Source organism: Poecilia mexicana, unplaced genomic scaffold, assembly GCF_051168715.1.
Source record: "Poecilia mexicana isolate PSO_F unplaced genomic scaffold, ASM5116871v1 scaffold_14, whole genome shotgun sequence".
NCBI classification, from domain to species: Eukaryota; Metazoa; Chordata; class Actinopteri; order Cyprinodontiformes; family Poeciliidae; genus Poecilia; species Poecilia mexicana.
Genome location: NW_028263383.1, coordinates 7,423,820 through 7,439,555, shown reverse-complemented (window position 1 = coordinate 7,439,555; position 15,736 = coordinate 7,423,820). Strand labels below are relative to the sequence as shown.

The following is a 15,736-nucleotide window of genomic DNA, read 5'->3' as shown; positions in this document are numbered from 1 at the left end:
GCAGCTGCACATACTGACATCCATTAAAGTGAGTAATCAACCAGTGTGCAGTGAAAATGAAGATAAGTTTTATATGCCATCAGTTATAGAAAAAAATTAATAAAAATGACCTTGCAATATTGGAAGCATTTATGCTCTAAATGTTCACTTTTACTATTCCTATTTTTCATAGTTATTATTTTCTTCCAGGTATCTGTTCTCCTCCTGACGTACTTGACTCTGGAGAAGTTCCTGGTTATTGTGTTCCCTTTCAGCAATTTGCGCCCAGGAAAACTTCAGACTGGGGTGAGATATCTCATCTCCCTCTGATCCGAATTTGAATGTTATTGTTGTTTTTATCCTTGTCCAGCGCTGATTCTCTGTAATTCACATTCAGCTGCTTTGTTGTGTAGAATCCAGCGCTGCGCAGTATTACATTACTCATGCATTTGGAAATCCTGCATAAAATGATGTGGGCATGTTTATTATATCAGTAAATACACACACAGATGAGTTGGTTCACGCAAGCAACATGTTTTTTGGCAGCACTGAATGCACAAACTGCATGTTGTGTCATTTATAGAGAACATTATAAAAACACAGTGTGAAATCTGCAAACAAATTACAATTAAACAAGATTTTTCTTTTTCAATTACACAAAACAGAATATTCTTACGTCCTCTGAGACCGGTTAGGAGAAAAGCACATTAGCTGAGGTGTCAGCAATGAGAAGAAGAAAATGACATCTGTTTTAAAGATAGATAGTTTCCAGCTGCTTGTCTTTGTTCAGAAAGTAACAAGAGACGCTGAGGTCCTGTTAAAAGATATGCAGACTTAATTAGATTTCCAAGCCTACAGCTGTTTTATTGCTGACAGCGAATCCCATAAAAGGTTTTTAACAATATGTCATCAATCTGTTTACAATTCTGCTCTTATTTTACCCGAGTTAATAAGTGCAATATAAGTCTGCAGCTGTATAAAACCCAGAAATACAGACCTGTTCCTCTCAAACAGCATGAATAGTTTAAATGAGCACTATTATGTGAAATAAACTTTTGCGAGCTTTGCATCATTTTATAATGTTGTTCCCTCATCAAAAACATACTTGGGGTGTTGCTTTGATTCATTCTTACATATTTGAGAAATCCTTCAATCTCCAATGGCAACCATTCAGATGTGCTAAACTCCTGATCTCACCAGCGCCGCCTTTTCCACGCAGCTCCTCCTCAGAACTGCAGTCTCCAAACTGAGTTTCCACCTCACAAAGCAGCCCTCACCCATGATTCCCTCACTCAGCTCCTACAGACTAGCAGCAACAACAATTAGTGCAAACGCCAAGTGGAACTGCAGATGCTGAGTTTATCATACGAGCTACAAAACCAGTAAAATTGTTGTAACAGGCTTAATGGAGAAGCATTGTTGTGATGACGTGCTGAAGGCGGAGTGTCGGAGACATGATGAGCTTCTTAAAGAGACAGAGGCTAAATTTCAAGGAGTTAAATTGCAGAGTCAATTTACTTTTTAAGTTATGTTTGATACAGTATGTTTATGACCACTGCTTGATTATAAAATGGCATTGTATGCCTGGAAAACACACAATATTGCCCCATTAAAAATTAGCAGTTGTTGCCTTAGAGCAGGGGTCCCCAAACTTTTTCCTGCGAGGGCCACATAACTGTTCCCTTTTCTGGTCGGGGGCCGGTCTTAGTTTTTCGAGAAAGAAACCTTAGAAAACTTTTGTTGACGGGGGGGGGAGCAGGATTACTGCCGACGACATATTCGCGTTTGTAGATATATTTTTACCCAGAATGCAAATGGAAAAAAACCGTGAGCGAAACGGTGACTGGTACTGACTAGTATATATTCCATTGAGGGAAAATAAGTTTCATATCTGCTCAAGAGCCCCCCTGGTGGTTGAAGAAAAATCCACATATATATGAAAAAAAAAAAACTGAATGCTCTCTGGTATTGTTCAGGGGGCTGGACCAAACAAGGAGGCGGGCCAGATCCAGCATTGCCCAGGGGGCCAGACCAAACGAGGAGGTGGGCCAGATCCGGCCCGCGGGCCGCAGCCCAGGGACCCCCGCCCCAGAGCAAAGAAAAACATAAAATCTTTCTATATTCATATCTGACTATCAGAACTCCATGTCTGTGTCACTATTAAGTTTCATTTTACTCTGTTGGATACACACTTCCCTGTCCAAAAACTAGTCACATACTCTAATATTTCGAGTCGATTCACTGCCAGAATTTCTCTTTAGCACATCTCAAAGATGCTCAATGAGGTTAAATTCTGGGTTCTCTCCTGGCCAATCCATGAATGAAAACAATGTCTCATGCTCCTTGAAGCACAATTTGAGCTAAATGAACACTGGCTTTGTTTTCCTGGAATTATCTGTCATCAGAACAAATTCACTGATGGAAAAAGTTGCTCACTCAGTGACCTTAAGTAGTCAGATGACTTCTTTCTTTGAGCCTTGCTGAGCCTTCTCTAGGTGTGACTAGTTCATGTGCCCCCTTCTCACTCTGATGCACCTGATCAAAACCTCTTCTTAATCGAGTATTTTTACCTAAATAGCTTCATAATATTATATGCATCTATGTAATTAATCTACAAAGTTTAACATGCTAATATTACATAATGCAGATTAATCACATTAGCAAATTTGACTTAAAAACTTCCCTCCCATTTAGGGTAACTTAGTTCACAGCAGCTCATTATACAGTCTTGTACAATGATGCAGAATTAATTAGTCACAAACTGCTCAGCAGCAAATTTCACCTTAAAAAACATTCTGATGGAAGTCTGCGAATTATCCTCCAACCAAAGCACAACCACTTTATAGCTAACATCTCTAAATAAACATTTAATTAAAAATAACTTCTTTTAAGCATCCCAGAATATGAAAACCTTGGTGGTAGGCTCAAAAACTGTTGGAGATGGAATCTTTTTGAGCATGCATTCGCTTAACGATCCTTTCTGAAGGAAAGGACCTTCAGAGATCCAAACCCTGGAGCAACAGAGATTACTACCGCTACACTATCTTAAAGTGACCTGCATGGCTGGCAGGGGAGGAGCTGTCCTTTTTCTCCAGATGTGTCAGAAGAAAAAGAGACAGCTTTAAGGGAACCGCAAATCTGCCAGTTCTTGGAGGAACAAAAACGACCCAAATAGGCATTCTCTTCTAGTCCTGAATGGATTTTGATGTCAGTACTGACAGATTTACTACTGGGAGTTTTTTTTCCTTCTCCCATTTTCCCATTTTATTCCTCCCACTTAGAGTTAAATGGGTAATAAAAGTGTGAATAAGACCATATAATCATAGGGAATAACCTTCCTCTTGACATCTGAGAGTCAAACAGTTTCTAAACTTTTAGGTGTCACTTTAAATTTCATAGAAAGATTTGTCTTTTAAAGAACTATGTTTATTCTTTTAATAAATATTAATTCTTGAATAATATAAAATCTCTTTTTAGCCTCTCTTCTAAGTTCATTCAGTCTGATTAGATTTTTATAACCAAAAAGACTCAGTGACTTATGAACACTAAAGTTTTTTAAAGTAGCCCAAAATTGCTACAAAATTGCTACAAATGTCTGTCAATAAAATGTTTTTGTATCAGGTCTATAAGAACAGTAAGGTAAATAAGTGCATTTTATTTCTACATAAAACAGCAACAACCAAAATATTACTCAAAACTGTCTCAATGAAAATGTCTGGTGCTGTTTCTCTAAAGTCTGTGCAGTCTGTGCAGCGTAGAGACGGTGCGAAGGTTTTCCAAAGTCTAAGAGGACAGATTCAAAACTGTATGAACAGAATGCTGACACTGTGCAAGGCGCCAGTGGTCTGTGAAATGAATTCATTACCCTTGCTTTAATTATTTAAAAACAAAGAAAGTACACGTCAGTCATTGATTAGCAACAAATCCCTTTCTTTGAGCTGAAGTCAAATCCAACCGGTCAGGTCCAAGATCAGTTGAAAACCTCTTAGTCTAAGGCTGCCATCATCAAGAGATCATAAAAAAAAAAAACAGCAGGATGTGCAGTGTGGTGTCCCTTATTAGAGTTAAACTCCAAAATGTTTTGCTTTTTTCAGGTTTGCAGCAGTATTTTTTTTAATGTTTCTTTATATTGTAACAATGATGTTATGGGGTGGCCCAGCCAGAGCCCTGCAGAAAATGTGTGGAGCGAGTTAAAGATTAAAGTGATGACGGCAATGGCCTCGTCGCTAAGGATAAATTGTTATAATGCAGGTGGAAACATTAAAATATTTGTCAGAAGTTATAAGAAGGGTTTGGTTTTTTTCCCTGATTCTTCTTTCTTGCTTTTCAACCCGTTTAATTTAGGAGTATAGGAGTTAAGTTAACCCATGTTCAGTTTATATGTGGTATAATTCCTTCCACTTTACATTTGTGGGTGACTTTTTGGTTTGCTGGAAATATTCCCAATAAAATCATATCAGAAATAGTGAGGAATTAATGTAATTGGTTGTGGATAGAGTAAATAAAAGCATCTTCAAATTTCTTGCGAGGCATTGTTTCTTAAGAATACTGAATTTTGCAGATGCTTCTACCCGTCTCATTTTTTGTGTGCAAAATAAACACTCGAAATGTCACACAAGTCAATGGGGACAGATTCAGCTCCACCAGTAATTCAAAAGCATACTGCATTGCCTATTTTAGATATGTCAACTGACATATCCAGGTAGTACTTGAAGAAATTGACATTTTTAGGACAAAGAAGATGTTTCTGTTTTGTTTCCTTTCCCCCTCTGAAGACAAAAAAAAATAAACCTCGAAATGTCATTCAACAGGTAGAAATTAGTCAGATCTGAAGTTTAGAGTGTTAATTTTATTAAATATCAGCATGAATATGAATATGAGGCGAGTCACTAATGTTCAAAGTTATTTCTCACTTTGATCTTTGAATCGCGTTACATCTGAAATCTTAACGTTATATTTGTTGTTCCCATGTGCAAGGTGATCCTGTCGTCTATCTGGCTGATGGGCTTCATCATTGCTGCGGTGCCACTTATGAACGAAGACGTCTTTGGGAACTACTACGGACGCAACGGAGTCTGCTTTCCTCTACACTCTGACAGGCAAGAGAAACCTACAAGCAAAGGATATTCAACTGGGATATTTCTAGGTAAATTAAAGAAAACATTTAATTTTCCTTTTCACAAAATTACTGATATTTGCTTTCTCCATTTATGAGAAGGCTCATTTGCATTCAATTAATCTGCATTTAATTAAAAAAAATTCTGTCTTTGAGGATTTGTGTGTAATCACAATCCAAAAGAAAGATTAATTATTTATCATGGAAAATTTACGAGTAATCTGAGTTCTTGCTCTCTGATTTATGGAGCTCTGACAAACTAACAAAACATTTTCCGTCAATAAACATAGAGGATTTATTATCAATAGATTGTCAGCCTGCCAGTTATTACTCAGTGTTCTTTGTGGGCTTCAGTCTGAACGTCACAGAATTATTTTTATATCCTGTTGTAAGGTTTGCCAACACTTCAGTTACTGGGGCTTTCCTTTTAATGATCTAATGTTTTAAGTTTATGTGGTAGTGTTTCTTTTTTTTTCCACATTTTACCTTTCAGTTTATATAAAGTACAGATTTCATCAGTACCCCTTTTCTTAGATACCCCTAAATACAATTTGTATCATGGTTATCATTAAATCGAGTCTGTGTATAAATAAATTTTGAATATAATTTTAGCTGTTTTGTGAAACCCTTAGAGGTTTATTAGAAAAAAACAAATATTGATGAAAACCTGAACCAAATTGTTTTATTCTTCAGTGGTAGCGAGGTAACATTTGATTCAGTTCTATTAAGGAAGGGAGGCTTCTAAAAGTTGCAGGACTGTCAGGTTTCAAAGTTTATCAAATTATGTTTGCATGTCTTTGACTGGCCCAGTCAAAGTCCAATCCTAAATCGGAATGAGAATCTTTGAAAACCTTCCTTCCTGATTACAATTGCATTATATTTTCCATTCTGCTGGTCTATCACTTGAAATCCCAAAGAAACACTCGAAGTTTGTGGTTGTAATATGACAAAATATGAATTAGTTCAAGGAATATGAATGGATCCATTGTGTAAGCCTACACTGCGACTGAAATGTCACCAGAAACTTTTCTGTTTGGTGCATTTATGAAAGATTCCATGCTATTTCATGGTAGTTTATTTTCATTTCATCAAAACAGACTCTTACTTGAACCGCTGTCTTATTTAAAATCTCTGTTATTTTTACTGAATGATTTAATTTAGATAGTTCCAATATTTTTTTAGCTCACAGAAACATGTTGAAAGGACTCCAACAAATCAAATGTGCGTTTTATGCATTTGTGCTGCAGGATTTTATCTTCTGGATGTATTTAATGATATTATTTGCACCCAAATGTGGATGGCATTGATTATTTACTGATATTTTTCCATGGTGATGTTGTGTTACAATGATTTTATGGAAACGTTGGTATGATGCATGCTGCACCATCCATTAAATTTTATGTCAGCACACCCAAGCAAATTTGAGAAACCTTAGTTAGGGAAAAGCCTGACCAAAATGTCCGTTTTTCTTCTTGAACAAGACGAGGCTTGAGTCCAATATTGCTGTATCTGCACAGCCAGTCATTTTTGTTTTGATGCTTGTCATTGCAAAAGCTGCTGCTATTTTGCTAAACTGAAAGTTCTTTATGCTTCTCCTTTGTCTGGACACACATGTGAACAGTCTGTTCATTGTTTTAGGTCTAAATCTGGTGGCGTTCCTTGTGATCGTCTTCTCCTACTCCAGCATGTTCTATTCCATCTACAAAACTGGAATCAATGCGACTGACCTGCGGAGCAGACTGCACAGAGACGTGGCAGTGGCCAACAGATTTTTCTTTATAGTGTTCTCTGACGCCCTCTGCTGGATTCCCATATTTTTAGTGAAGATTCTCTCGCTGCTGGAAGTGGAGATACCAGGTGAAAACAGCAACTTTTCAGAAACTTTAAAATCATTCCATTATGATTATAATCACTAAACAAGTGTACAGACCATAAGTTCTGGAAATTTTGAAATAATTTTTAATGAAGTTCACCCAATAAATCAGTTTAAAATAATTTATATTGACTAGGACATGCGTCTTCAGTTTACAGTTTAAAGCTGTTTGTGTATAAACCAAAGCTTAAGCATTCTAATAAAATTCAAACCACACACAGCAGTGTCATGTTGGAGGGGAAATGTTACAGTTCTACTCTGCATAAAATATCCAAAGTTTGACCCTGAAAATGTAGTTTGAATTTTCATTCACCCCTGAATAAATTTGCATTAAATGAGGTCAGGATAAGCTGCTTTTGCTGCAAATATTTCATGTGAAAACATGCATCATTCAGTTTCAAAGTTTTAAGAAAAAGTGATCTCTACTCTTAAGCCCATTCATTTACAGCATTGCAAAAATCTAACTAATGTTAAAAGGCTGACAGACCCCTAAACCACTCGTTTCCCCTAAAACGTGTATCAAACACATCAAGAATTGACTTTTCAGATTTTTCCACAGATACCACTCTGGGGAAAAGACAAGTATCATGTGACCACAACTCTAGTGTCTTGGATATGTCTCCTGTGTCTCAAGAATCCTTAATGCATCTAGATTTTAAACCTTTTGATATTGTATGTCTGACAGGAACTAATTGCAACCTGAAACTTTTGACCTGCTGCCTTTACATTGTGCCTACATACTCCTTCAAAACATTTTAAGCCTTTTTGTACCTGGAATATTGCAGAAAGTACATATTTTCTGCATATATTGAAAACTGCTATGTTCAAACCTCTTTAATAAAAGAATTATAGGATGAGGAAGTATAGGGCCCATATGTACCACAGCAGAATACAAAGAAAAAACATTGAAAATGAATTTTATCAACACATTAATTCAATGTTCATGCTTTCAAGTCGTGTTTTCAACTATAGGTCTACTTTGAAAGACATGTTTTAATAGTCATGTATCAAAAAACTCTGTCTTGGTTTTACAGACCTCTGCACCTCATGCAAAAACTGTTGCCTGAGTCCAACACCTGGAAATGGATAATTTCACAATAGGGAGAAATTTGTCTTAGAAGAAGGAACAAGGCTGCAATACAACAAGGGGGGGAAAAGCAATACTTCACACAAAGTCAATAAAATAAATAAATAAAACTAGCACAAATTATTAGACATAAATCAAATTTGAGAAGCACAACGGTACTAGATGTTACAATCCTGCTATTGGTCTAGGGTATAAATAGATTCCGCAGTTGTCAGACATAAACCTGAATTTAAATACCATTTTCATTGTGCATCTTGCTGTGCAAACACACCTGCCACGACTTAAAATAGTTGTTTCTTTTTTGCTCCTTCAGACACGATCTCCAGCTGGGTTGTCATTTTCATCCTTCCAATCAACAGTGCCTTGAACCCCATCCTGTACACTCTGACAACCAGCTTCTTCAGAGAGCAGGTGGAGCTCTTGCTCTGTCGCTGGCAGAGAAGACACACCCTGAAGAAAGACCGCAAAAGCCTCACTTCCTCCACCATCTTCGTGGAGACGGCGCGGCCGCAGTGCTACCAGCCGCCTGCCTTCCTCCAGCAGCTGTCGCTGGTCGAAGCGGACCCTCGCTATGCCTGACAGGACTTTTTTTTTTTTTTTTTAAACTGCCATTTTTATAAACTACGGGTCATAGGCCAATTTTATTGCCACATTTTTAAGCTCTTACATGACAGCAGCACTGTTTTTAACATTCCCAGGAGGAAAAAAAAATGTTACAATCACTGTGCTGATTCATCATGCTCTGACTTTTTTTTTTTAATGTCTTGTGTTTTTTGTCGATTGTGCACAAAGGCAGCACCTTCAGCTTACTGTTATAAATGTCTTACTCAGAGCCTCCTTAGCATGGGCATGAGGAGCCAAGGCTTACACCACCAATGTTGCATCTTGGAGGAGTTTCTGTGTTGTTTAAGCTGCAGCTTCCACCATACTTTCTACGAAAAGGTCTAACACGTAGATTACATCCCACACTCGTGACACCTGTTGATACTTTAGTGTCATCTGATTGAATTTATGGGAGATGTGCAAAAGCAGATATCACTTTTATCTCAGTCACATACACTGTTATCCATGAAGAGACTGACCAACTGTTACACAATTATCTGGAAGCTGAACTGAGTTCAATCAGAAATGGACAAACAGATAACGAACAAAAGATGTAGCACTCAAACGTATTTTGATTATAAAATTACAAATCAGCTTTTGCATTATGTAGTCATTTACCGTGCACAAAGTTAATGAATGTATGAAAATGCCAAAAAAAAAAAAGAAAAGAAAAACAAACGTTTGGGGTCATTTTTGAATCTGAGAGATTTAGCCTTTCTGTTTCAACCCATTTCTTCTGTAATTCCTTTTCCTCTTGTCCTTGGGTTTAGAGGGCTTTTCAGCTTTACTAAATAAAGTTGTATATATATAAATTAGAATACCAGATAAGTTAAATTAATTCAGTTTAGAAATTAAAACTCAATCTTCGCATACATTTATTACAGACGCACTGTATATTCTATACAGTTTTGTCTTTGACTACATACTATACTTAAATTTTTTTTATAACTGATGATTATGACTTTCATGATCATAACTAAAAAAATTCAAAATGCAGTTTCTCCTAAAAATTTTAAAGTTTGCAGTTATAAGAATTTGAAGAATGTGAATTTACTAAATGTTTTATGCACTTTATACTTAGCTGGGGATCCTTTTGCACAAATTTCTGCATGATTGAGATGTTAACAAAGCCAATGGTGTGTTAATTGCCTTCAGCTCATCTGCATTTCTTTTATTGATTCTCTATGGGGTTTGAGTCAGGGCAATTTGCTGGCATGTAAAGCAAGGTATACACAGTGTCCTGGATAATTCAGTGTGTTGCGGCTCTCTAATTCAAGTTTCACTATTCACCTTGCGAATGAGCTTTTGATTGGGCTTTACCTCTTATGGCTTAGGTTATCCAATGTCTTTATGAATCTTTTTTCTGTTCACCTCCATTAATGTTATATTTTTATGTTCATATACCTTGTGGAGGGTCTTACTGACTGTCAAGTCAGCAGTCTTCCCCATAATTGTTTAGTCCATAATTCACCCCTCTGTATTTCAAATCTTTTTTTTAAAACTGATCTTAAGTATTAGTTGTTGGTTTTTGGGGGTTTTGTTCAGAAATTGAGGTTTTTGATTTTTAGGTACTGAAAACTATAATAATCAAACTTAACAAAAATAAAATGGTTCCTTTGTTAGATGGTGGACATAAGTTTCCTTCTTTAGAAGATGGATTTAAGTTTCATTTTTGAATTGAATTACTGAAATTATGTTTTTTTTATTATATTATAGAGACGAAAATGAAAATACAGAAGACAAAGGTGAATTAGAATTTGTTTAGGGTTGTAAGAAGCTGTGGCTCTTTTATTTCTGTTCACCAGTAATCCTGATGCCAAATTTCCCGTGTTTTTAACCAATTTTACAAAACATCTGCACAAGTTTTATTCATTCATACCTCCTTTGTATGTTATGTGAACAACTTGAACTGGATCAATGTTTTTGTATCAACCTTAATTTTTTTTTGTCTTTTTTATTGCACTTATTGACATAAGAAGGCCTTAATGCATTATTTAGTCGGTTTCAAATTTGCTTTAAATTTCATTGTTTTCAGTTTCTTCATACCAATGCATTACATGCTTTTTAGCAGGTGCACTGACGTTGACAATCTCAAAATATAATTTTAAATGGCACATTAGTAGTTTGATTAGTAAAGGAAAATTAAGCAGATGAATGAAAAGGATTATTTATATCATAAATATATTTTGTAAATATCTGCTGTGGAACCAGCAGATGTAAATCTGATTAAATAAGAAGTGTCACTTGCTGTCATGTTCATTTGTACATTTTTTATTATAATTTGTTACAAAAGTATGTTATGTACCATATGTAAAATGTTTTTGAGTCAAGTTATTGAATTTTATGGTCATTGTTTGCTCTACATTTTGAATAAAGTTTTGGAAAAGAATAATCCTGTTATTTTACAATTCTGTATGAATAGTACCTTTTCAAAAGCTGACTGTGACTTGAAAATCAGGGGGCTGCTTTTGAAAGAGTCTACTGCTTGTACTGTGATTGACAACACTAAACTGAGAAAAAGATGAGCATAACCAGTTCTTAAAAAGCTGAGCTTAAGGAGCAAATGCCACTCTGAATATGAGAAAGTCTTAAGTTGTGCTTTTTATTTCAAGATTTGTCTTCAGAAAAGCTAGAGTTTTCTATGTACGCCATGTGATCTTAATCAGAAATTTTTCAGGCTTTGTGTAAAATTCAGTGTTTCTTTTTAGAAAAAAAAAAAACAAAACAGAAAATCCAGATTCAACAATGCAGGCTGAAGCACAACCATTGTCAGATGTCCTGAACAGAAACACCAAGATAGTGCTAAGACTGACTCAAGATCATAACAAGAAAAGGAGACCATGCCATTGTTAAAAAAGCAGAAAAACATTTATTAAGAAGAAAAATAAAGTTAATAAAACAAAAAACTACAATGGAAAGCAAGTGTCAAAATCAGCGGCTTTATGTAAATACATGGATGTGTTGTTTGTATGAGCATGGAGTGCTATGATCTGAAAACAAAGACGAATTAAAATGTGCATCCTAAAGAGGAGAATCAGGTTTATAAATGTACCTTCTCTTTATCCTCCAACACTCTCATTCAGCTGATTGGTTGCATTATTTTCTCATGAATGACTGAAACCTACACATGATCTAAAATAAAAAGGAAACTGCCAATAAAAATAATATACATAACAAAAAGATAAATAGTAATAAAAATAATAAGTGTATGAGTTTTTACATGGAATAAAAGTAGGAATTAATTATTGGGTCTAACAAGAAATAAACAGTTAACAGAAAAAATTAGACTGTAGAGGGAACAGAGAAAATATAGGCCTGCCATTTAGAAGTAAAAACATTTGCTAGGCTTGTATTGCTTTATCTCAATTTTTGAAAAGCCCCAAAATGCCAAGTTCAGAAGAAGCTACTATTGTAGTTATCCTTGGGATTGTGCCTGTGTGCGCTTTATTAAATATCACCTACAGCTCTTTTATCACCTCATGTGGCTGCACCTGCGGCGCTCCGCATCCTTTCTCAGCAGGTGTCCTGCCCTTGGACCGAGCTGCGCCCCTAGTGACACCTTGACGGGCACCGCTGTTGACCAATGGGAATCGAATCTCGTCTCAGTATCTATCGTCTTGGAATCTGATTGGTTGTTAGGGGCGGGACCTTGTCGACTCAAGCCGTGGTGCTGTCAGCCGGGGCGGCACGACTCCTGGAGGAGAGAGACGAGGCGAATTGATGAAAACAAGCCACCGAGCATCATAAACAAAGAACTCGTCTCAGGAGATGGCCTTGTAGGCGTCCGTGTCGACGAAGAAAAGGTAAAATTTTATTTAAAGCTTAATTAAGGCTGTGTGTGGTGATGTTTCGGTGTTCTGTTGACTACCGAGACAACACAAGACATGTCTTAGTCTAACACTGTCTGCTGTGACTAACAGTCGGAGCGCTGTAGCTATCTAGTTAGCTATGCGCTTAGCTGGTTATAGTGGTCTGTACCAATTAAATGAACGAGAAAAAATGTCTGCTTGTTTAAAAAATTGCGCCCTGCTTTGCAGCCCCCACACAGTGAACAGTACCGCGCTGCTTTGTAAGAGAAATTAGCCAAATAACAGTCAGAAATCGACCGTTGCTTATATTCATAACATAATGGCACAAGACAAGCGTTGTATGTTAGCTGTATTTAAGGCGATTTTAATCATGAAAAATGAATGAAGATTATCTCGTACGAACATGGAAGAACGTAACATTCAGGTCTCAGAGTTCATCTTGCTGTCTGGTGCCATGTCTGAGTCTCTGTTGTCAGGAATAGGCTGTGGAATAAAAGAGCTGAAATTATAACACAAGCCCAGAAAGAAAAGACTTAATGACATGGATCAACATGAGCAGCAGAACAGGCTTAGATGCAGCTTTTATTAAGGTATAATTCATCCATTCATCCATCCATATTTTTGTTCATCTGTCTTGTCTGTGTTTTTTTTCCGTTTTGTCTTTTTTTTGTTTATGTTTATTTGTTGTTGTTTTTGTTTGTTTGTTTGTTTGTTTGTTTTTTGTTTTTTTTTTTAGGTTTGGTTTTTAAAGCCTGACCACTGCTGGTTGTACTTTTGATTTTTGATTTCTTTTTCTTATTTTATATTTTTACATTTTAAAAATGGGTTAAAATAGACTGAGAACAGGAAAAGTATGGAATTTTAACATGCCATGAGTATATTCAGGAGTCCAGTTATATTTAGGAAATGGGTAGCTTAGATGTCTTAGGAGAGAAAGTCAGTAAGTATGTGAGCATGTATTATTTACATGCACGTCACCTTCACCCAGATAACTACTGTACAGTTGTGGGAATTTTCAGCTCTTAGTATTCATGTGGATCACATCTATTTGCCTCAGGGAGATTTTTCTTTTTTCTCTTTACACTGCCTCTCTTCTCCCCCTCCTCATCACTCAGCCTTAACCCCCTCCTCATTTCTCCAGCTGTTTGAGACAGCTAGTCAGCAGCACCGCCCCAGTTCACTCCATTGTTCTGTGACTGCCCATAGGCTTCGTGCAAGAAAAGCCACATGTCGCAGTCAGCACACAGCACCTCTAACATTTACCAAAACTTTTTTTATTTTTGCTTTGCATTTTCAACTGAAGTCTTTGCAGCCTTACATGCATTTTGTGGCTACATGTTAAATTTGCATATTAAATTTTGGTCAAAAGATGGAGTGCAGAGGAAATATGAACCTTTTCATATTTTACTCCATTAACATATGGAGTAACTCCATCCATTAACAGATGGAGTAAAATAGGTTTTACATCAAGAGACTGGAATTTTCACCTATTCTTTTAGTCTTTCTATTTTCAGACAATGGGTTGAGCAGAGCTGTGTGAGAAGTTAAAAGCTTTGGACAATGTCTTGCAACCTAATCCTGCTTTAAACTCCTCCACAATGACCTCCCTGACCTGTCTGCTGTGGTCCTTGGTCTTCGTGACGCTGTTTGCTCTCTCATGTTCTCCAACAAACCACTAATGGCTTCACAGAACAGATGAATTTATCCTGCAAGTAAATTACACACAGGTGGAATCTGCTTTGTAATCGAGCAAGTGCTGATGGTAACTTTATTTAAGTTTGCAGCAGTAAAGACAGCTAAAAAATGTACACATGAAATGTTTTACTTGCAGAATATTTTGAAAGCCATTTATGATTTTTCTTATGCTTTGCACAATTTTATTTGGTTTATCTTACTTGAAAATCCAATAAGATAGGTAGACATTTGGTTACATAAAGTTACAAAAAAAAACCACCATCCATACATTCTCCATTGACTTAAAAATGGCTTTAGGCCTTTTTGTAATCCAGATAATCCATAATGTGAATGTTTTAAAAAGTTTTAAGACGTATTACAGTCTCATAAACCATAAACAAGGGTCCTTTGATTAGTTTGTCACAATGCCTGTTTTTTATCCCTAAAGCTATTTTTTTGGTCATGTGAATCGATGATACAGTTCTTTTAGAAACTATTTACTTGGGTTTAAGAAGGACTGTGATTAGAGTTCAGTTTGTAAAAATTCAGAGCAATGTTCAGTATTTTGGTAACATTACTTCATATCTTTTGACCATTGACAATACTTAATATTTGAAACACAGTTCTAAATGTTCTGTTGTGATTTTTTCTCAAAACATTTTTTCAAACCCTGTTGGAGTAGATAAGGAGTAACCCTTGATTGGAGCCTATAACATGAGAGATGAAAATGCTAGGTAAAGGATTTCCAGATGAAATGATAAAAACAACCTTATTAGGCATATTCCCAGCCTTTGAGAGTGTTTTTTTTTTTTTTGCACAATGTTAATTGCATTTATCTCTAATAGGTGTTTGATTGTAGTTCGGTCATAAGCGGATGGAAACAGGAGCATTATGGTTGTGTGTGTGTGTGTGTTTTCCCCCTATGTATGACTTAAACACACTTCAGAAGTTTAGTGCAGCATAAATATAATATGACAATGAACATAAACACGAACCATGCCTGACCTCCCACTCCATCAGCTCGGGTACCTTCCTCAGCTGCTGAACTATCCCATCTTTTCTCTCTGCCATTGTTTCCATAGATACCACTCTGCACCTCACTCCCACAGACTTACATAACCTGGTGATTTTGTCAAATACATGCACAAGAACATGCATATACAGCAGATTAGAAAGTACCACTCCTGTTGGCTATGGCACCATCATCAACCCACAAAAACACACACACACATTCCTTACCATCATCGTCCCTGTTTGACTTTCCCTTGGGTGTTGCTATACTTAGCAGAGGGTAGCAGCATAGTCTTTTTCTCTCAATAATATCTAAGACTTGTTCTGGCTGTGTTTTAGCTTGATTGTATCGATTTTAGAGTGAAATTAATTTATTTTCACCTCAGTGTTTCATGCATTTGGTTGTAGGTTTCACATAGCTCTGTTTGACGAATGTTGTTTTTGTTCCTGTAAAGTTTGAATTTGCTCTGAGGTTCTTTGATGGTGCATTAGTCAGCTCATTAGCGACTCCAGAGATATTATTACATAACAAACCTCTTTATAAAAAGGCTGATAGACATTCTGTAATGTGTTTATATGTGCAT

General features: G+C 36.4%; 1 protein-coding gene across 1 annotated transcript in view; it reads left to right on the top strand.

Annotated features, from left to right (window-relative positions):
• rxfp2a (relaxin family peptide receptor 2a) overlaps positions 1-9,536 on the top strand; it is a 125,614-nt gene extending 116,078 nt beyond the window's left edge. Inside the window, exons 18-21 of the mRNA XM_088012602.1 lie at positions 190-285; positions 4,957-5,125; positions 6,734-6,952; positions 8,369-9,536. Of these exons, the coding sequence (XP_087868728.1) occupies positions 190-285; positions 4,957-5,125; positions 6,734-6,952; positions 8,369-8,634 (750 nt within the window). The 3' untranslated portion in view covers positions 8,635-9,536. The remainder of the gene's footprint in view (positions 1-189; positions 286-4,956; positions 5,126-6,733; positions 6,953-8,368) is intronic.
• Positions 9,537-15,736: the final 6,200 nt, after the last annotated feature.